This window comes from Gallus gallus, chromosome 10 (genome assembly GCF_016699485.2).
Source record: "Gallus gallus isolate bGalGal1 chromosome 10, bGalGal1.mat.broiler.GRCg7b, whole genome shotgun sequence".
Lineage (NCBI taxonomy): Eukaryota > Metazoa > Chordata > Aves > Galliformes > Phasianidae > Gallus > Gallus gallus.
In genome coordinates, this window is record NC_052541.1 from 6993752 (window position 1) to 7016857 (window position 23106).

The window sequence follows — 23106 nt, forward strand, 5'->3', positions numbered from 1 at the left end:
GTTTTAATAATGTGCCTTTCTTGGAAACAGGCACTTTAAAAAGGAGGAGACCGCCACAAACTGCTCAGCCACCACAGCGACAAAGGCCCCGAGAGAGCTATCAGATGGGACATATGAGACATTGACTGCAGCTTTTTGCCTTGGTTCTTCCTAGTGCCTACAATGGGAAAACTCACTCCAAAGAAAAACCTAATAAATCATTGTCCCCAGTCTAACTCAAAAATTGAAGGAAAAAAAAAAGCATGACTTGCCCTCAAAACAAGTGGGAATGGTGAATTTTACGATGAGTGAATCTTCCAGCTCAAAAAGAAGAAAAATGTTTTTCTTGCATACTTTTAATTTAGTGGCACAAAATCCTAGAGCATCATGATTCTTTCTCCCTCCTGTGCTCTTCATTGCTGCATTTTCTTCACTTGCAGGCAAATATGGCTGTAGTAAAACTTTTATTCAAGAATTGAAAAAATATATATTTTTCAACTGCCAGACAAGGCTAGGAAGCTAGACCACCTCAGCATTGGAGACATGACTTGCCAATGTATATACATTGTTATATGCAGACATGTATTTCTAACGTACACCCGTACTTGTGTGCAATTGTAAACAAGAGAATTGCAATATGGATGTTTCTTTGTATTATAAAACTTTTCCGCTATTAATGAAGAAATTACTGTTTAATTGACATACTCAGGATAACAGAGGATGATGGTGTGTAATGGTCAAGGATCCTGTGATGCTTTACACAGCAATTTTGAATCAAACTTTTTATCATGATCAAAGTTGTTTCAAGCACTCATTTTATCTTTTCTCAAACAGCTGCTAAGGCATAGCATACAAGATGGAATGGTCTTTTAGAGATACAGCAGGTGTTGTGCAGACTTTGCAAATTCCAGAATGTTTCAAACTTTTTCTATAACGTCTGATGTCTTGTAGCTCAGCATAAATGTCTTTAAGTTGTCTGATTATTCAGTTAAATAATGAATAGTTAGATGAAAATCTTCCATGCTTTAGTAGAAAATTCTGCCTGTTTTTCAACTCGTTTTAAAAATGGCAACCAATTTATTTGGGATGTTCAATATTCCTCCGTTGTGATGAGTTTGTGATTCTGAGGACGAGGACAGAAAGAGAAGCAGTGGTTTGTTTTCTTTTTTAATTTATCAGATATTTGAGTAACTTTTCAGCATGATGCTGTTGGTTGATAACCACTAAAGTAGTGATTTGCCCAGCTTATTGTGGCAGAGGTAAAACTGTAGTTAGGACTACCAACTTTCCCAGATGTTTTATAACAGTAGTGAAGTTCAACAGCACAATGTCCCATTCCAAAGTTTTTATTACGAATGTAAATAATTGGCATTTTTAAAAGCGAAGACAAAAGATTTCTTAAGGTGCTTACTGCTATGCAGGAGATGAAAGGGGGGCATTACAAGCTGTTTAAGCTTTTGATATATTTATTGCTTGTTTTCCAAAAGCACCGAGCTAATTAGAGGCGTAAATGGCTATGATTTTCCTGGCTTTGCTTAGGAGAAAACTTACTAAGGTTGGACAGGCTTCCTTTGTTTTGGGTTTTTTTTTCTTTTTTTTGTTTCTTAAGAGTATAAGGTTTACACAATCATTCTCATAATGTGACGCAAGCCAGCAAGGCCAAAAATATTACTGAATATAATGGGATCTCTTCCTTGTAAACTTGTACAGTATGTGGTGACTTTTTCAAAATACAGCTTTTTGTACATGGTTTAGAGACAAATTTTGTACATGAAACCCTGGTCCAATAGACTATATAAATAATTCTAAATGATCTTAACTAGATAGAAGTGTATGTAGTTGCTTTTAAATCATTTTAAATACATTTGTTTTAAGACTGTGCAAAGATTGGAAGTGGGTTTGCATTTCTAAAATGGTGACTTTTCTTCAACAAGAGTTCTTAGTAACTTCTTGAGTGTGGTAGACTTTGGAACATGTAAATTTTTTGCCTGTAATGTTATCCTGTGGTAGGATTTTGGCAGACAAACGCTGCCCTATTTTATTTTGAGTCTAAGTTAAATGTTTTCTGAAAAGAGAAATGTGCACTGAACTCTCCACTGCAAGTCAAGATGTGGTAAATCAAAAAGAAAGTTCAAGGCAATGGAATACTACTGTCAATTTCATGTCCACTGTGTTTTATACAGTATCTTTTTTGTTCACTTTGGAAATTTTTACTAAAATTGCAAAAAAATAAAAATAAAAATGAAGTATTGTGCAAAGATATGTAAGGTTTTTTGAAACTTGAAATGCATTAATAAATAGACTTGATGAAATCAGCTTTTGAAGATCCATTTACTTTTTAAACCCTGAAAGCAAAAAGGAATATGCAGACTTGTGGTTTTTGCTTTTGCTGTAAATGGGCAGTTGCACTCAGAAGCAATTGCACTATCTGTATACTCTCCAAGTGCTTCTCTATTCACATCTCATGGTTAAATGCAAGAGTAAATATTCTTGTGTTTTTTAAGGAAAGTCTCTAAAAATGTCTGTCTTCATTGCTGTGACCATACAGGTGATTTAAAGATATCTCTTTTTCATCTTTTGAAATAAAAACCAATTACTCCTGGGTTATTCAAGCCTGGAATTATAGCTAGCAAATGATTGCAAAATTTATTCTTGAAGAGGGAGGAGTACCCAATTAACATGGAATAATTTGAGCTCACAATTAATGAATTAGACCTTGAGAAGGATCAAATCTGCTGTTTGCAAGGTGTTTGCAAGCTGCCAAACTGTGTGTCTGTTTGCTTTTACATTTTAAAGTTGATTTAAGTGATAAGATTGCTTTTAAATGCCAACTTTTCCAGCTAGTCTTTCCTCTTAGGGATGTTTGTTGAGAATAGTCTGTTTAGGCATCTGTTTCCCTAACTGAGCGGAATATGCTTTGTTGTAATAAAAGCACATTCAGAGTTCCTTTCTCACAGTACTTTCCCTGTGATGTTTTTGAATGTTTCCCTTTATAGCTAAGTTACACTGTTAGGGCAAAAGATAACATCATCATCAGTTGGAGTAGATCCCTTCTGCATATCAGCATCGTGGTTACCTAATAGATTTGGCAGTTTTTGTATTTGCATTTCTGGGAATTCAAGCCAAGGTGGTAGAATAATGCCTAAGCATATAAAACACATTGTGTGTATTTTTAAATGTGTGTAGGGGTAAACAATGAGTACATAAATAGCTTTTTTTTAACTAATGTTTGACCTAATAATTCCTTGCTATAGCTATTCACTTAAGCATACTTCTTAATGTTTTATTCATGGGGCATCACCGTGGGGTGTAGAAACATGAGCAGTCAGAATGGTAGGAATGTGAGAAGGCCATCACAGATTCCTCTTAAATCATGAAATTTAATTTTATTTAAGCCAGACAGCTCAGAAATCAGTGATGTAGTTGGCCTTTTAATTAATGCTCCAATATTGCTTTTTTTTTGGGGGGGGGGAAGCAAAGTACAAGTGTTTTGCCTCAAATTTTACATCAGTGGCTCATTGTAACAGAGGTGATTAAAAGCTCAGCAGTCTTTATGTTACTCTAAACTGTGCTTCCTCTGACAGGAGCAGACTTGTGATGGCTTTCAGGGTCTCAGTTCAGTTGTCTGCAGTGATCTAGGAGCACTCTGAGCACAATGTGAGGCACTGCTGTAGCTGCTTGGAATCATAGGTATGGCCTTGGTATTTTCTTCTGGCATTGTCAGGCAGTTGGTGTGTGCTGCCACATAGGCTTTATTATTTTTAAATCAAATTAACTAACTGCTATCAAAAACACAAGATTTACTTGGGACAGGACTAGTTTGAACATCTGATTTGTGAAAAATGACATCAGAATAAATTTATTTGTATCTTCAAGATCTTAAATGCTGAATGTTCTCTTAATATTTCTGTTTGACTGAAGAAAAGTTTCAAGGTGTGTTGCATGAGGAGATGAGATACCTCCTTGTTTACGCTTGAGCTGAAGAATGTTTTTTCCCCAGAGAACTGGGAAGTCCCTAAACTGCAGTGTCGCTGTTATTTGGGCTTCAGCGCACAGCAGACATTTTTGACTTTCACCTGCTTTTCCTGGGCTAATGCTTTTAAATTTCTTTCTACATTTAAGATCCCTATATCAACCTTCTTGCCACGTAAGTAGTAGTGCTATTAAAAGCTAATTTTACTGTCTGAAACGTGTCTTAAGTGTGTTTGCGTGTGTTGCTACAGGAAAGCTTAAAAGGCTGTGTGTTTTACATCATAGAACTCTCATCAGAAGCCAGCCTAAGTGGTTTTTATGAGGTCTTTATTTCAGCCTTTCGTTTTCTGTATTGATTATACCTGTTTACTTACATGGATGTTAGTTATTGAAAACAGCTTTTATAAGTTAGGAGTTACTATTCTGAATGATCAGCAAAGTTGTCTGCATTCTCTGATGATGGTTCTCTGCCTGCAGGATTGCTGGCTCTGCTCTGCTCATTTGTCATGCTTTTTAAGTCTTTCTCACTTTAATTCTGGTAACGTCTAAATATTTTGATTCCAAATTTCCTTCGCTATCTTGGTATGAGATCAGTTCTTGTGACTGTTTTCCAATTTAGAGAACATTTAGAACAAATACATTCAGAATAGTCATAGAAACATAATTTTTAATGACTTTTGTACTTACAGTTATTCAGTGACAAATTAAATACTTTCTACTTATTTCTGCTTATTTTACTTATGCTCTCCTGTAAGCATAAAACACAACTGATCTGAGATGATGGTGTTTATTTATGTTGTTTATATTCCAGTGTAGGAAACAATGGAATTTTGTATGTTTGAATTCTTTAAATTTATTTATATGCGCTGAAGATTAAAGTTTTACCATTTTCATTTATTAATACAGTTCAAAATGATAGTAAGATTTGTCATACAGCAATTTAAAATGCTAAAATCTCTCGTGTTACACAAACAAGTAAATACGAGTTTCATGTGAAAGCTAACAGAACTTCTTTGTGCTACAGTTGTGAGTACATTAAGCATTATTAAATTACTATTAATTTAAATTAGTACAATAAAACAGTTAAATGGCAAAGCGTTTTCTAATAAGGCATAGCTTTTTTGGGTGAGTTATTTTCCTTGCCATATAGTTATAAGGAATAGCTCAAGCATTCAATGCATTGAGATGTTTTCTAGTTTTTGACAGTCATCAAGTCAGAAATTCAGACTTTTTGTTGACAGTGTTACCTATTTCAGAGTATGTTTACTGTTGAACTCCATCTTCGCTATAAAATAATTTAGGAAATATTTAATGGATAGTCACTATTAATGTTTCCAAGTATTTAATTGGAAATGAAACTCCTCCTTGCAGAGATCTGTATCAGTGATTATTTCAAATAGTGTTTTGATTTCCAGCAAGCGTTATTTCAGACTTGAACTAATTTAAAATTAACAGTCGCTGTCAATAAAGTTGCTCATTGATCACTGAGAGTAGGCCTGCATGTCAGAAAAGTGCCTTTCAGTTTACCATTGCATCACAGAATGTACATTTATTTTTTGTATTCTCTTCATCATCTCTGACACTATCAGAATTTTGAAATTTGTGCTTAGCATAGCTATGTATTTTTAAAACATCCTACTAGATGTGTGCTATTTCTAATACATTTTGGTCATTAGTTGGTTTTTCTTCTTGCTCACTTTCTTTTGTGTTGCCGAAGTCGATCTTCACATCTCACAAATGTTTTCTCTTGGGCTGGATAAAGGTGAATGTTGTCGGTACTTTGAGAGCAAAATGTCATTCTAGGAAGAAAACACAGCATGTAACCATAATAATACTTTTAAGGGATGCCATCTGTATAAGAAATGGCTCTCTAAATACTCTGACATCCCAGATTGAACAGAAAGAAAATAGAGCATATTATTCTTTAAAATACTGACAAAAACTTCTGCTGCTGCTTACAGCAAAAAAGCTTCTGAATAGTGTTAGATACCTGAAAATACCACCTGAACTCCCCCCACCATTTACCCTTTTTCTAGTTTGTCCTAAGTAGTCTGTCAGTAGCGATTGGCTTGTTCTCTGTTAATGACACAGTACTATTGGAGAGGAAATTTTTTTTCTCAAGGTACAAAATCTTTTGTGTTTTTTTTTTTTTTGAAACAGCTCTCCAATTTGCCTTGCACCACACAGTTTAATTTGTCTTGACAGCTAGGTCTGTACTGAGCAGCAGGAGATGTTACAGAAACTATTTGGGTTTTTTTGGCAGGAGTGCATGCAAAGTGCTAGGTTAGGAGGAAGTACCCACAAAACACCTTTTCAGAAAGGGCAAATTATATATATAGATATATTTGTGTGTATATATATATGTGTATATATAATGATCCTCCTCTGCCACCCTTCTAAATTTTCTAATTTGTGGGGATTTCTTGTTAGCATCGAGGAGCTGCAGCTCTGCCAATAAGTACTGTTCCACAGGAAGTCTGCAAGTGGTTGTAACTGAAAGACTATAACAAGGAAAAACACCTGGGGCTGAGCCACAGTTGCAAGGTAAGACATGATTTTCTTGTTAATTGAAATGTTCAGTTAAAATTTCTCAAAGGATTAAAGCAGTAGGAATAATTACAAGTTCTGTTATTTCTTCTTGCTGAAATTTGTCTGAATAGGCAGTTTCAAAAGTATTAATGGCATTTGCTGTGTTTAGAGACCACAACCACTCAGATCTGTGGATCCAGCTCCAAAAAAACAAGTGTATATTGAAAGGCAAATCATTGAGATTTGTCTTTTCCAAGTAGGATTTTGAATTTTCAAGGCCTTAATGTTTTAATCAATATTTATTTTGTTTTGTATTTGTTTCTTCAAAATTTCATATGGTCCTTATAGAGTGAGATAAACACATTCTAAAAATAAGAAATTGCTATCATTTATTACTATTGTGTAGGAAAAAAAACGCACTGCTTGTTTGAATTCTTCCTTGGATCTGTTTGCTACCTCCTTCTCTGTCCCTTATTCCCAAATATCAATTATGCTGTTACCCAAGGCAACGGTGCCTTAAATTCATATTAGTGTTATTAGTGAGCCAGAATATTTCCCACACTTCATTTTTGACCTGAGAATAAAAATTCTTCTCACAGGTCACTTCAAAATCATGCACTGTGATCGGAGACTAAAATTAAAAAATAATTAAATGATAGAGGCTGGACGTGGATAAACTCAAATCGTTGTATTAGAGCTAGGAGCTCCTATCTGCTAAGTGTCTGTCTTATTACAGAAACATGTTCTTGTCATTACACTTACTTTTGCTGTGTTTCCCCTGCTTTCACTCGTATTGTCTTCACTATGAGCCCTGGTCGACGAGTGCCTTTTGTCCATGGTATTATGGTTTGAAACTTGTCCCAGATATTTTTCCAAACTGCAGTTCCTTCCCATTTAAACTTGATCATTAGTAGCTCACCAATATCAGTGTCCAGTGTGATGAGAAAAGAGTAGGTTTTATTCCCATTAATTCCTTCAATTCTGCAGAAATCAAAAATAGAATAATGCTATCTCAATTATTATGGGTTGAAGTTTATTTAAAAAAGTAAACTATTTTCTTTGAAATCAAAGAAGGAACTGTTCCAATGACATGTAATGTCAATACTCACAGTGTGATGGGCAGGTTTTTAGCATCCTCCTTAGTGCCTGTCAGAGACATGCTAAAACTTGGGTCTATCTTCTTGCCTTGAATTTCATTTATGAAGTGGATCTTGAACTGATAGTGATAGACTGTAGAAAGGAGGAATTTACAAAGTGATGAAATGAATGGTCAAAGAAACACTCGATTTCTCAGACATAAGACTGTCTTTCAAAACAGGAATTTGATTGATACATATATTTTATTTTAAAACAAATCTGTTGCAATTAAAGCCTATATATGTATTTATCACTGATGTGTTGTATTAGAGCTTGGGGGCCCTACTGCTCTTAAAAACATTGAAGAGGGTAAAACGGTCTCCCATGGGGAATGTTTTTGCTCTTCTGAAATTTAATCGTTGGAATGTCTGGCAAGCTCTGTCCAACCAGCAGAGGAATCCTTCTGACTGGACATGTTTAGAGGTGTGCATTAAAGACTGAAGATCTTATAAGATGTTGTCAGACTTTTTCTCTGGTTAGAAAATCTCCTTGCAGAACAAAAGACTTTCCTTGGCTTAATAATAAAACATTGTGCTTAGTATGCATCTGTTAACAATATGACTTTGTTCAATCACATTACTGTAAGAAAGATGTCATTAGCGCTTTGAGGTTTGGTGGTTTCTCCAAGAATTGTGTTTAGGAAAGTCTTTGAACTGAAGATAATGGTATGCTTCTGAGAAGGAAGAATGACTAAGGAATCATCAGTGTACTGATTACAAGCTGTTTGGCATTTAGAGAACTACAAGACACAAAGAAAATACCCATACAGTTAGAGGCCTTGTGTACACAGGTATTAACATCTAGTTTTGAATGTCCAACACTTTTCTGTGTAGCACGTCTACCAAAAGAAAAGATCTGGCTGTAGCCACTTAAATGTACCATGGAAAAGTTACTGTTGGGTGATAATGTCACTTAGGTATTTTCAGCTTGACAATACCCACGTGTGGTGGCTCTTCATCAACTTTTGACATCAGCATCAGATCTATTATTTCCTGCTGAAAAATTTCTTAACAACCATCACTGCATTTTACACACCACTTATCAGGGCATACTATTTGTAGCTCTAATTCATCACTGTTTTATACTGACAAACACAAAAATAAAACCAGACATGCAGTGACAATGGAGATTTCTAAAGCAAGGTGGTGTTAGTCAGCTCTAAAACACTTCTGCAGTGTGGAATGTGGTTTTCCCATCTGCAAACTGCCTCCTTGCCCACAACTGTTAGGTTTAGATATTAGGGAGGAAATACTAGGTCATTTTAATTGACAAATATCAGAAAGTATTTGGGAGAATTAGTAGGTGGTGATATTTATCCTTGCAATGTGTTAAAACTGCACATGGGAAACTGTTCTGTTAAACATTATTGCACCGTGTGTGTGTGTGTATGTATATATATATATACATATATATGTGCATATATATGTATATATATGTATATAAACATCATAAATGCTTTTGAGCAGAAAGATGCTCAAAATGACCTGCTCCAGGCTTCACACAATGCTACCACTGCCCCGTCGTCTTTTCCTGTATATGCACAGATAGACCTTTGTGCAGCTCTTAGCTTCCACAGTGGAAGCTATTTGCTAGAAAAGCTATGTATTTTTTGTTGTTGTTTCATAACTTACTGTATGTTAAAGAACAATTTTTTTTCTTTTTAAAAGTTACCACTTAACAGAAAGCAAAATGACTGGTTCTTTGCTGCCAGCCAGAAACGCAGACCTGACAAGGACAAAGAGTATAGAAAGGCTTGTTTACAAATCACTTCTTGCTATTCTGTCTTGATCTGGGTTTGCTCTTAGATAAGTTGAGTGCTCTTACAAAGCCCGGTCTTGTGCTGTGCTTGTGATACTCAAAGGAGAAAGGTGAGCATGTTTATATAGAAACTTTGGTTGGCTCAGGGTCTCATCATGACTTTATAATCATTAACTTCTTTGTAGCAATTGTTTTTTCATGTGTACACTCCAGAATATAACTTGAAAAATGTCTGATTTCATGCAGAAATACAGAGCATTGTGAAACTTAATGCTGAGTTCCTCAGATTTCCTCTGTTTGGGTTTCTCTCGTGATCTTCAAACTTTTTTTTTTTTTTAAGAACATTACAAAGATCACTTCACACACAGCCTTCCACTGGTGCCACCTTGTTTTGGAGCTTTTATGAAAAGAAATTACTGTGTGAGCATTAGTTTTTGTCTGTTCCATGCCCACCGCCCTCTGGTGAACCTTTCCTTACTTCCCAGCCTGACTCCCCCAGCAGAGCTCCATGCCGTTCCCTTGGGCCCTGTCACTGTCACCAGAGAGCAGAGCTCAGCGCTCAGTTCACCAGAGTGACAGGAGAAAAGCCGGTGCAACGGCGTTCCCCTAGGTTTCGCTCCAGACCTGAAGAATCCTAAGTTGCTACCATGAGGAACACGTCCAAAAGTATTTTAAAAGTACGTGGATTGTATTTTTATGGGTTTTATTCTCTGGTGTTGCAATTGAGTAGCAGGCACTGCGTGTGGAGTTGAAGTGTGTGATCCAAGCAGGTGCTGAGGGGGATTCCTGTGTCCTGGGCCTGCGCTGGGGAAGGCGGGAAACTGACTGTGCTTTCCTCTGTGGAGATGCACAGTGTGGATTGCCTCGCTGGACTTGGTAGTTATACTTCTCTCTTGATAAAATAATTTAATGGTGATAAACCCTAGACTGTCTCTTTGTTTTAGTGCCACATTCTGGCCTGTGAATGTCCATGCTATTCTGTTGACCACTGAATGAAAAGTAATAATTTGTGTGTAGTACTAATTTATCTGTTGAGAAAGTACAGAAAAAATATGAGCATATTTGGAACGTGAGGCTTTACAGGCCTCCCAGAGCAGTTGTGCTGCTGTTTTGGCTTGGCTGTCTGCCTGCAGATGCTGTGGCACTCACACAGGACAGCTGTAGGAAATGCCTGTCACCCTAGCAGCTCTGAGGCCCAGATTTGATGTGAGGCCATCAGGACAGCCTGCCAAGATTCCTTGTTGTCTCTGCAAATTGATCATCCCACAGATTTTTATGAGCTTTAATAAGGGAATAATCAGGATCACAAAGCCTAGACTTGTTACCACACTTCCTAATCAGCATGGAGACTATAACAAATATTTCCACAAACCTTTGAAAGGCATACGTGCTCTTGTTTTCAGGAAGAGTTTTCTACTTTTTGGGAGCCGTTCCTCCCGGATGTTGTAGCCCAGGGTGTTGCACCGGTTCTTCCTACAGCTGAGGCACAATCCTTTGTCGAAAGTGTTGATGTCATTGCACCAGTATGCTGTGCTTTGCTTGTCCTCGTGAAGCAGAGAGTCAATGAACAAGTGAACTGACCTCTCATGGGCACATTTCACAGTTTGTGTGATACCTGAAAATACACAAACAGTACTTTTGTTGTTCCTTTTTACTGTTCCAGCTGCAGAGTAGCCAACTGTGTATGTTACTGTGCTTCCCCCACCCCTCTCACTACTGAATATTTTGTTTCAGAAGTCATACATGCAGCAACAGCACTTTCAGGATCATCCAAAATAGTTTGGCTGAACCCACATGCTCATAAAACTGAGTAATTTGCTGCTTACATTTGTTAAGCCTGCCTGCACAAGGCAGTAAATATCAGCCAGGACAGTGCAATCAAGTTTCATAAGTTAATTAATGAATTACAATATGAGGCTACATGCAGCCTTTCAGATCGTGCTGTACTCAAGACTGCTGTCAATAGCTGAACACTGTTGACTTTTGGATGTTTACATAACGTCATATTTTGTCCCCATCAGAGTTAACAGGCTCTAATGTTGAATTTTCCCTTCAGCTACAACTTGGGGAAAGGACACAAAAAATGTATGAAATACATAATATTTACTAAATACATAGATGTGCTTTTAAGATTAATGTGTTTTCTTCTTTTCTAAAAGAAAATTTTACTTCTAAAAATTTCGTATCAAATTATGGAAGTTATTTTCTTCTGTGTAATTTGAATATACCACGATGGACTGTTTTTACATGACTTCACTGTTAAGATTTCTATATGATGTCATGAATTACTGCTAAGAAGTAAGACCTATTTTTATATAGTGTAATGATAGTTGAGAAGTGTTTTGCAGTACATATGCTAAGTGAACAGCACTCTTGTTTGTTTGTTTTTTCAATTAACAGTTCTGGTTGACACCACGCATCAGTACCTTTATCTTTTTTCAGTATGTTGCATTGTCTCTGTATGTTTATGTTTAGGTACTTTGGAAATGGGCTTCTATATGTATAAAAGCAGCTTGGAACGTTGACAGTGAAGTCCCAGAGAGAGCATCACCCTCTGCAGCTGAATGATGGTGACTTGGGGAAAGGTGAATTAAGGTGAGTGGCACAGCTTTGTGTTTTGGTTCATTTGAAATAACTAATTGCACACTAGATGAATCTGGCTTAATTAAAATATTTTTTCTCATTTCCTCTACCACCAAAACAAATACCTTCGAAAATTATTCAGAAGTTCTCGACAGCAGTGTACTCATGGTCTTGTTTTCAGAAGTGCTAGGCAGCCACATTCCTTAGTCAGTGAGAATGATTTGAGCTCAGTATATGTAAAAATCTATAACCAATTTCTAGAAAAGAAACTTCTTTGTTTATACTGGGAGATAATGCTCCCCATTTGATGCTGTTTTAGCACCATAGATCTATGTGGTTTCCCAGAGACAGTGTAAATCCAGCTGCAGTGCTGTTGCCCTTGCTGTCCCAATTGTTCTTACCAGTGATCCCATATTGTGCAATGTGGTTATACACATGCATGAAGTGACAGCCAGGCTGAAAGGTGCCTCCATTGGGATAAAAATCGAAATGGGCCACAGGCTGTTTGATGCCAACACTGAGACCCATGTGCTGTTTAGTGAATGTATGAATTGCATCTACGAAGTTTGCATCATCTGGAGATAAACGGTCTGTTGGTGACATTCCTTCAAACAAGGGGCCAGCAGGGTCAAGGCCTGCAACAGAAGCAAACAATCCAATTGTGATATAGTATAGATGGGCTTTTCTTGTACTGTTTTGAGAAAAAATGTCTGAAAGATATTTAAAAACATAGCACTTGAAATCTACAAGGTCTTTCACAGACAGAAACAATGCTAAGAACACTTGTACTGCAGAGGGTACATGGATACACCAAAAGGTAAATACGGACATAATAAACAGTAACTGCTATACCCACAAGGACACAGACTGAGATAGATGTGTTTGTTATAGGTAAGCCAAGCTCGCTACTGCTTTGTCTTTTGAGAAATGTTTACTTAATTTTGTTCTTTGATACTCTAGAGGTCATGCGCTTCAGAGGCCCTTTTGAAAACAGCAGTCCTACAACAAAGCTGACTTTTAGCCTACATTTGAGACTTGTAATTTTTAAAGCTTCACTTCCCAGAATCATAGGTGCTGTGTATAATAATTTTCAAATTACTGCAGTACTCAGAAAAATAACATTCCAGTTATGCATGTTGTTTTTAATTCACTGGGTGCTTTTGTATAATACCCTTCTTGGGAACTGATTGCTGGAAAAATACTTCCTGCATAGTTCAAATCTGAAATTTTAGCTTGGAGAACAAGCTTCTAAAATTTCAGATTCTTCAGTTGGTAGTATGGACTACTGATGTAGGTGCATATATGTAACTGGACAACGCTAACAGCAGAGGCTTCAAGTAGGATGACAAGGATGTCTCCCTGAAGGCATGCCTTTTCCTTTTAATAGGTTGTGTCACTGAATCTTTTGAGCTTATTGTTACAAGACAATAACTGTTGCTAAAGAGTACACATATAATAAATGTGCCTTAATCTTTTTGCTTATCTGTTATCAAGATTTTGATGTGTTAATGTGTTTTGAATAAGCAGTGCTAAGGAGCTTAAATCCTTTGGTGTTGTATACAGGTGTCAATATTGTGATGTGTAATGTGAAGCAAGCTTCTTGCCATGCAGGCACCATCACAAGAGTTGATTAAGTAAGGGACTGGGGTATATGGTCATGAATCCAAGATCAGAACAGGGAAACTATTCCAGGGAGGTGACACACAGAGAGCTGGGGAAAGCAGCTGGAACTGGAGGTGAGAGCACTGAGTGCACCCAAGGATGGGTGGAAGCTTGAAGATGATGTTTATCTTATCTCTAATTCTTTATCTGCAATGACAAACCCTAGGAAGGGCATACATTTGGACTTCAGATGATGAGTAAGTTTGGTCTTGGCCATGTAGGAACAGAATGTCAGACTTTATAAGTTCATAAGACCAAATAAAGCAAAATAGATTTGTTTCAGGGAGATAACTCAGCATCTTCTCCTCCTCTGCAGAATTATTGGTGTGATCAAAACCTTGGATATTATTTTTTGCTTTATTGATGTTATGGTGTGCGAGGTTTTTTTTGTTTGTTTCATTGGTTTGTTTTTTTTCCTTTTTCTTACATACGAATTAACATGTTTCTGGTCTCTTCCAGCATTATATCATGAGTCTACAGTGAGTCTACCTTTAAGGGCACGGTAGATTTGCCTACAATGTTTCATTTATTAAAATAGAGTTGTACTTTACTTTGTTAAATCTTCTCTCAAAACACACTCAAGTTGGTATTTACAGTGTCTACAATTGTAAATGGCTTTGCACTGTATAGTCTCATTGCATATAAAAATATTATGCAGGTGAATTAAATTGCCCATACATGTGAGTATTTTAATTTTGAAGAGAATGCTCTTTGGAAAGGAGGCTACATACAAAAGGTATTTAGCTAGGGCAGGGAAAAGGCACAGTAAATGCAAACATTGGCCAGCAGCCTTAGTTAAAATTCCAGCAGTTGCTGCTGTGATTAAGAAAAATAGAAATGAGGAGTCCTTAATTCTAATCTGAACTGACATGCCAAATATTTGTGTAATGTAGGAAAAGAAATCAGTCAGGTGTTACATTTATTAAAATAATCTTTACCTGTAATTCTTCCAATCTTGTTTGTACCGCTGATGTAACTACCAGCAAACCCTGAAACATGAGCTCCTAGGCTGTACCCAATTAGATGAACATTGCTCCTGGAAAACTGAATGGATTTCTGGAAGAAAACAGTAGTTTGATTTAGATGCAGAAAATGCAACAAGTAAACTACTAAAATGCTTAACTACAAACAAGGAATACTGTGAGTTGTAACTCAAGAAATTTGTATGTGTGTTGATGCTAAAGGTGAAATGAAGCGCTTGGATCATGCACTAAATTTCTTTGCCGGCTGAGTGTTATTCCTTGCCTCCTTTGTTTGCATCAGGAAAATGCCCTGCATCTGGGCACTTGAACTTTCATGGTATGCTCAGGAAAACCATCGACTGTTTGTTGGAAGTGATGCAAATGGACACAATGCAAATGTGTGTAAGTGGTGACTCTGGCTCTCCTTCATACCTGCTCTCCCTAACTGGGAACATTGTCTAGTAACTTCTAGCCCTGTCATTTCTGTTGAAGAGCAGTTTAGCCCTTTAGTGGTATTGACTGCAAATCTTTATGCTTTGCAGCTTATTTTCCTTCTACAACAGGCCCCACCATGTTTAAATTAATGTATTCAAAAATTCATAGTGAGGTGCAGAAATAAAATTTCATTTCCAATTAGGTAGCTTGAATTATTACTGGAGATGGCTGAAATAAGAGTTACACAGGGTGCACAGTTCATGTATGTAATTCTCTTTCTAGTGTTTTGCTTTCTGCTTTTTCTAAAATAGTTCTGGAGACAAGCAATCCCTTGCAGACTCCTCTATAATATTTCCATTCAGGTGGCTGCAGGTATAGCTAAAACTGCTGTAAGAGACAGCCTTGTTCATACCTAGTGGGAGTTTTGATGAGTAGTCACTACATTAGCATGGCTCTGCACTCATTACTGCCTCCATGCCATCTGCCTTGTTATGTGTATTTGTCCTCTTAAAAGGGCTCCTTTTAAACTTTGGATCACCAAGCAATTATTTTAGAATAATCTTTGGGAAACAGAGGAAAAACAAACACACACAAAAAAAAAAACAACAGACATGATGTCACGCTTGAACTCTGAGCTAAGGATAGATCACAGGAACCCATTTTGCTGAACTAGGCACTCACAAATGATCATGTGCCTGCTTTCAAAGTACAGGACACTTGCTCTGACTTTCTTTTACTGACCGAGTTCTGAACTCGAAATATTGTTGAGTAGTTTAACAATTTAGAGAATGTCAGCTGTCTGCACAAGTGGGAATTGAAAAACTGAAGTAGCGTGAAATGATCTCCCCTCTGAAGACACATGGAAGTATTCTGATAAAAAAGACCACTTGCTATTTTTTCTCTTACATGGTAAAAAATTTTTATGAAATCATCTGAAAATTTATGGAAGAAAAATTACAGGATATTGAAGAAACTTGATTGATTGAAATGGATAAGCATTAACCAGTTAGTATTTATATCTTACCTCCAGCCATTCCACAAAGTCTGCTATCTCCTGTCCTATGTAGCGTGTGTTCTGTACAGCAATGGGATAGTGCTGGTGAGCAAATGTAAGCCAATCTGCAATGATCACATTAATTTGTTTATGCTGAGACTTCAGAGCTGCTGCCATTTTCCAAATCCAACTTTCTAAAATTCCATCCACCTGTTTAGATTAAAACAAAAAAACATTAAATGTAGTCTTAAGAGAAACCAGTGTCTACCAAGTGTTCTGTGTGAGAAGCTCAGGGAGATGTAAGCCGTAATACAAACGAGGAGGGCTAGTGCCGGAAACTAAGGTTTTTGAGGCCTTCAGCATGTTTCATTGCTGAGAATCCTTGATTTTTGGTGGACAAAAAAAAAAAATCAAGAATATATATAAATATTTTAGGCATGTGATCTCTTATCACTGAAATGATGTCCTTAAATATTTTCACTCATCCCGGGATAATTGGGATTATTGAGTAAAAAGAGACAGAAATACCCCAGAAGTTTGATTTTTTTTTTTCAAGAGCGGCTTTCCATGTAAATTTATACTGAAAGGGAAAGGGAGGAAAGCTGAAATGCTACAGACGTGTGAATGTTTGCCTTTTACAGCTATTCCATTTTGATATCTATTTTTTTCTCTTTTCTCACTCTTTTTCCAAGGACTGCCTCACACTTTCTGTATTAGCATCTACAACTGCTTCCAATTTGATGAACCAGAATTACTATTTAATATTTCATAGTTAAGATGAGTGAGTTGTATGTATTTCCTCAAATAACAGAACATCCTAATCTCTTCTGGTCATTTGACAGAATTTGGAAGTCTCAGTTTTGGGTTTCCATTCATGCTTCTCTGAGAGCATAGCACGTGAAGTTAATGTGAATGTAGAACGTTGATGGCAGCAGCCTCAGCTCCATAGTTTCTCTTTTAGAAGAGCATAGGTTTTGAACATATTCCTGTGTGTGGGAGTATTGGCTAATGTAATCTAGGGCAACTTTCCATCTCTGCTGTTCTGTGTTGTAAGAGAGTTATGTGCATCAAGGGTGTTGCTCAAGGTTTCTCTGGTTGTATATTTGCAGTGGCAAAAGGAAGGTGTGTTTCACCTCTTATTTGGTGGTACTGATTCTATGAGAATCAGGTATCTGTTCAAATTAGATGACTTCTTATCTTGCCTTGTCTTTTGTTTCTTTTTCAACTGAGAAGCTGATAAAATTTCACTCTAGCACAGAAATGCTATGCAAATGAGCATTTTTTTTTGTTTTTCTCTCTTTTAACCATTTAACTGGAAGCAGTTCAGAGATAATTCACTGACTTCTCAACTGAGAAAGCTTATAGAGAAGTTCTCCCTGCAGGTGTGCCTGTGAGAAAGATGTGGGCAGTTTGTGTGCACTTCTTTTCAAGAAGTCTGTAAATACCTGGCAGTGAACATACCAGAGAAATGAAACCTAGTATTCAGTCCTCCAGAGGCATAGCACATTAATTCTGCTGCTGCTCTAACTCTGCTGGCTTTAAACCAGGGCTGAAACTAATTCCTGGCATGGGATTCCCATAAGAAAAATGGTTTCTCAAGCATTCCTTCAGAATCTCAGTGGGCAATTCCCACTTTTCATTATCTCTATGATTGCCACCATCTTTGAGATCCCAGTTTTCCTTCTGAAGTTGCTTTTGGCACTAGCATAACGAGGGGGAAAGTATATCAAATCAGATGTAGTTTGAGTTAAAAATAAAATGTGTGTTCATACCGACCAGCCATGGACTATCATCACGAGAGGAAGAGAGGCATTGAAACTGCATTTGTCAAGAGTCTCCAACTGATTAAACAAAATCTGACATGCTTCTCCAGTTGTATCTGTATAGAGTTGAAATTTGGTTTCTAAGCTTTGCTGGTCTTTCTTTGTTCTAGAGTGCTGACTCTGTGATCCCAGTGCCTCTGAAATGAAATTCATAGTGAGTCATAATAGTATGGAATCTAAAACCTGAAGAAGTTACTAGTAAGACAGCTTGTAAGATACAGTAAACTGTAAGATCAAAATTCAAAACTAATTGTTACCTACTCCAGGTGGGCCTAAGCTGTGCATTTTGTGTCCAAAAAATTGATTTATAATTTCAAAGCTTGAGATAAATAGATGGATTCAGATGTACATCTATACTATGCAATAACAGTTGACTTCTAGACAACATAATGAATGATTCTTTCTCCCTAAAAAGATTTGATGACATATTCTAGTTGTAAAACTTAACTCTTACATTGAAGTAGCTTGGTGCATTTAGAGTAGCTTTTTCAGAAATGTCTATTAAGTACCTGGGATGGTATCTGTCCTTAAGAAAGGAGTGGCAGGGTGAACTGTAGTCTCATCAACATTATGAATTGAGAAGGAAAAAAACATTGAATATAGAGAGATTGCTGAAAAATGGGGTATAATAAAATAGAAGCTTACAAAAAGCACACTGTCATAAGCAAGTGTAGCATTTCTTTCTGATAAGACTTGATACTTCTTATTTTATGTTGTTTATCTTAGATTTATCCAGATAATAAATTTATTAAGTATAGAATGAGTGAGAATTAGAGGAAGAAATGTCAGGATGTGATGAAGCAGGCAAATGAGAGGCTACAGATCTTTGAAAAGGAAACTTTTAGAGTGGAGAAACTGTTCTCCCTGGGGGCTATTTTTTTGGCTAATCACAGCGTAGTAATTCAATGTAAGAAGCTGTCAGGAAAGGTACAAAACTGACAAACATTGGAAGGCATTTGCTAATGCTGCAGAGACCACAAAGTTAAACACGAACAGCTTGAGGACCTTGAAAATACAGCAGTAGAAGCAGGTAGAAATTTTAAATTATGAAACACAAGGTCATACAGTTGATATGGATGGCTCTGTAACTAGAGCTCAAAATTGGAAGCAACAAAAGGGTAAAAAGACAATGGTAATAAATAGCAAAACTGACTGAGTCATTGCTGTGATTTGGCTCTGAGAAAAGAAAATTTTATTCCAAGATGCATTAAAGAGATGTTTTTGATACGAAGAGAGAATGTTTGTGCCAATAATACATTTAGTAGCAGCATAGGGAACAGTGTACATAGCTCTTATTATCACCTTGAGGTCATACCATTTCAAGCTGCAACAGTGGCTCAGCAGCACCTCTGAAATGGTCATGGAGGAATCAGTGCATTTAATGCATGTCTGTGTTCACAGCAACTTCTTTGCTCATAGAGGCTTTCAGAATGCATCCAAAATCATAATGTATTCTTTTCTGCATTATATTTACAAATACATCTTGATGCACTCTACAACAGTGCTCTATTTTTAGCACACAAAGGAAAACATAGGGATTATTTAACTTATCTTCCATTTTATATATATGCTTTCTTTGGTTTATTCATCATTTTCACGTTCTCCCAGTGCCTGTTACAGTGCTGACACTTTGTCGCTCTATTGTTAGTACATATTTCAGAAAACAATCATGAATAGCTGTTTTCTTTATACAACCACTGTGAGAATGTTTTGTGTTGTTTTTTACTTGCCAGTAAGTCTAAGAGAGGGAGTTAAAAATATAGTTTGAACTTCGTGGCTTTCAAAAGTGAAAATTTTGAATGGAATCAATTATCATTAGACAACTGCATCGAGTTATTAATCCATGTAATGACTTGGAGAAGGAAATAGTACCTAAAGAGCTTGATATCTTACAACACTTGCTAAAAATGTCATGCTTGTGACTCAAGACATGATCAAAGGCAACTGCAAAGTTTCATAGGTAAGTCTGCAAAAACTGCAAAATAAAACTGCTGAATATTTGTCAGTGCTTGTTACAGCCAAGTTTGGAAGATTTTTGGAAAATTACCTCTTAGTCAGGTGAGTTGCTGTCTGACTTTGTAGAATCATGGAATGGCTTGAGTTGGAAGGGACCTTAAGGATAACCTCCCTGCTGTGGGCAAGGCTGCTACCCACCAGCACCTCCAGCGATGAGGCATCCATGGCTTCTCTGGGCAGCCCGTTCAGTGCCTCACTACCCTCTGAGTAAAAAATTTCCTCCTAATGTCTAAACTAAATTTCCCCTCTTAGTTTAAAGCCATTCCCCCTTGTCCTGCCACTAACAAGCTATGGAAAAGGTTGGTCTCCCTCATTTCCTTGTTCTCTGTAGATCGTAGTTCAACATGAATCCTTCAGAAAGGCAGTACAATATGGTCATGTTGATCTGTATGCTAACATAAATTACCTTCATGCAGAACAGCATGAAAAATGACACAAAATTTCATGACTTCTTGGTACCCTGGAGGAAGCTCATCCTTTCCTTAATTTGTGTTAATGATGTGTCTGTGAGATTCAGTAAGACTGCTTTTGTAAATACCACTTAATTGTAGTGTGGCAAAGTTTCTTCATAATTATTTTGAGGTTAGTTTTGGCACGAAATGACTATGACTTGCTTTGTTTGTTTGTTTGCTGAAAAGTAAAACCAAAAGACTGATTCCAGGTTTAACAAAGTGAACCATTTCTACCTTTTCGAATTTTAAAAAAAAAAAAAAAAAAAGGAAAAAGGCTACATTCCTGGTAAGAGTAGCTGTAGCAGCCACCTGAATGCTATGGTTATTAGAATGCACAAGATATAAATTCATTTATTATTTGCCATTATTCGTATTTAATTATTACTCCTACTACTAGTGTATTGCTTTAGGTGATAGCAGTCCTGGTTATATCTCCTAACTAAGATGGAAGGAACATGTGAAGAATAATGAGGCCAGTAAATATGAAGAAACAATATTTTCTCCTCTAAAAGGAGGACTTGCGAATACTATATGATAATATATAATAATACGATAATTCCATATGGAATATACTTAGTGGATTTGAACTAAATTTTCCGTTTAGCTGTAGAAGCAGATTAATCCAGGAGAGTGGCTTGGATTGAATCATCTCAAAAGGTGAGAAATTGAATATTTTACTGCAGAATTTCTCATTGTCTTTTGAAATCTACAGGTGCAATATTGAAGTTTTAAGACTAGTGAATGAATACTGGAATCTAGACAAAGGTTTGGACACTTTTCGTGGTGTGAAGCCATAAAATATTGTATGCTTTATGGGCAAAGAGATTGAGAATCTAAATATATTTCTTTCTATATCATGTCTGAGTGGGCATAAAAATACCACACATCTGTTTCATGTCACAACAAAATCTACCTAAAGATTTGTCAGAATGGCAAAATATTCTGAAAGTATATAATATTAAGAGAAAAATTGTAGTATTTGGTAAACCATGTATTTTAAATTCATCTCAAGATACAGCATTAAAAACTTGTATTTAAATTGACATTCCCAATTAAGTGAGGTAGTTTTTCATGCTGAGAAAAATGATGTTCAGCTCCCTTCTTCAGGAATAATTTCTCAGTGAGATATTACTGAAAAGGATTGCAGAGAATGTCTCAGTGGCACTCACCTAATCCATAGGCAGTTGAAAAATTAAGTAAGTTTCAACAGAAGCTGAACTTTGGACTCTGGAATGTATCACAGAGACCCTCATTTTCAATAGATGGATTTTTATTGTCATTTAGAAGACGAGGTAATGACAGGGATGTGTTCAGGTCCCTTAATACGATAAATGCTTCCCTTAGAGCTGCTCTTGCTAAAAGTATAGTTGTCAGTGTTGCAGTTGGCTATAGGAATACCACATGTACTTAGCATATCCACGTTTATGATTTTTCTTGCTAAATTAATATTTTTCTTGTTAGTTTTGAATACTGCATTGCCCCAAAGCACTGAAAAGAGTCACATCTTTTTTGGTTATTGTGCTTTATTTTTCTAATTGTTCTCTTCCTTGTAAAGCTCTTTTTTACTATGTGAAACTTAAAAATTATTTTCCACATTTATTTAGAATCAAGTATCAAAGTAATGATTGAAGAACAAGGAAAATAAAGATAATAGTTTCCCTCCCATAACCTGCCTCCCAACTGTTAATTGTTCCTTTTGCCTTTTTGTATCAGGTGAAAAGTTAATGGAGGAGTACTCAAAGACTTGTCCAATTAAATTAGGTGAATAATTTTTGCCTCTTTTATGTCATTGTGAATTAATACAAATATATTAGTTCTCCAATTAAAAAAAAAAAAAAAAAAAAGTGAGCTTAAGTATATTAATCAATAAGCCTGTAAGGCAACTGTGGCAAAGAGCAGGGAAACCAGGTCACAAAGAAGCCAGCAATGATTCCATGTTCAGAACTCAGCTCCTGGATTCCAGGCTGATGCCATGTGCCGAGCAGAGCACACAGTCTTGCTCTCCTCTCTTGAAAAGGATGGAGAAGGATGCACCAACCACACAACTATTAAACTGCATACATTATTTATGGGGTAACAAATATGCTGTTCTCCTAGTTTCCTCATCTAAAGTAAAGCACTTCTAAATGTGAATGTTTAAATGCTGGTTGTGCAATCCATAATTGCTAAATTGAAATTAGTACCTCAAGGGTTTCATCTGACCTAATCTGAATTCTATGAACCGAAATACTGGGAAATCATTAGAATATTAATCTTTCCAGGAATACTTTGGGCTAACCCATAATATGGATCTCAAATTGTTACTACAAATAAATGCTGACAACAACAAAAATAAATCTCCATCTGTTACCTAACGCAAACTTTGATAGTTTCAAGTGATATTTAGAAGTAGGTAGATGTAGGGGAAGAAAATACTTGCAATATTTTTTAGTCATACACTTCACGTTCATTTGACCTTTTATTTTCTGCAGCCTTTATTTCCAGTACTATTTTCGCTCCCTTTGTGGAAGTGCTTGTTTGCAAATATGTGCATGACTAAATTCTTGGCCAGAGTTTCTGCCAAAATAATCAGATGCCTGATTTGAAGCGTGCGTTTCCTTGATATTAAAGGCAAAAAGAAGAAATGGTCTCAAACTGCCTGGATGAAATATATTCATACAATACTATCAGAGAAGATAGCAAATGAATAAAGACAAATATGAAACAAAATTAGGACAGGAAATGTAACAACTAAAGGTGATGTGACATTGAGATCTATAAAATCATAAACTGTACGGAAGAAAGGGAGAAGGGATCAGTTGTTT

General features: G+C 36.5%; 2 protein-coding genes and 1 long non-coding RNA gene across 9 annotated transcripts in view; 2 read left to right on the forward strand and 1 right to left on the reverse strand.

Annotated features, from left to right (window-relative positions):
* ADAM10 (ADAM metallopeptidase domain 10) overlaps nucleotides 1-2294 on the forward strand; it is a 43546-nt gene extending 41252 nt beyond the window's left edge. For all 3 annotated transcript variants that reach the window (XM_046898875.1, NM_204261.3, XM_046898876.1), the window contains one exon: nucleotides 31-2294. In XM_046898875.1, coding sequence (XP_046754831.1) covers nucleotides 31-125 — 95 coding nt within the window. In that variant the 3' untranslated portion in view covers nucleotides 126-2294. The remainder of the gene's footprint in view (nucleotides 1-30) is intronic.
* A 1967-nt stretch (nucleotides 2295-4261) lies between these two features.
* The window catches only part of LIPC (lipase C, hepatic type), a 42378-nt gene continuing 23533 nt past the window's right edge, over nucleotides 4262-23106 (reverse strand). For 2 of the 3 annotated variants that reach the window (XM_040706904.2, XM_046899314.1), the window contains 7 exons: nucleotides 16042-16221; nucleotides 14559-14676; nucleotides 12360-12593; nucleotides 10748-10990; nucleotides 7590-7710; nucleotides 7243-7461; nucleotides 4262-5750 (listed from right to left, as the gene is read on the reverse strand). In XM_040706904.2, coding sequence (XP_040562838.1) covers nucleotides 5645-5750; nucleotides 7243-7461; nucleotides 7590-7710; nucleotides 10748-10990; nucleotides 12360-12593; nucleotides 14559-14676; nucleotides 16042-16221 — 1221 coding nt within the window. In that variant the 3' untranslated portion in view covers nucleotides 4262-5644. Of the gene's footprint in view, nucleotides 5751-7242; nucleotides 7462-7589; nucleotides 7711-10747; nucleotides 10991-12359; nucleotides 12594-14558; nucleotides 14677-16041; nucleotides 16222-17783; nucleotides 17972-23106 lie in introns of all 3 variants that reach the window. The other variant, XM_025154018.3, reaches the window with a different exon arrangement.
* LOC124417123 overlaps nucleotides 5744-23106 on the forward strand; it is a 126486-nt gene continuing 109123 nt past the window's right edge. The window contains exons 1-2 of one of the 3 annotated variants that reach the window (XR_006931121.1): nucleotides 5744-6495; nucleotides 11851-11970. This is a non-coding gene — a long non-coding RNA (uncharacterized LOC124417123). Of the gene's footprint in view, nucleotides 6496-7454; nucleotides 10252-11850; nucleotides 11971-23106 lie in introns of those variants that run through there. The other 2 variants (XR_006931122.1, XR_006931120.1) reach the window with 2 other exon arrangements.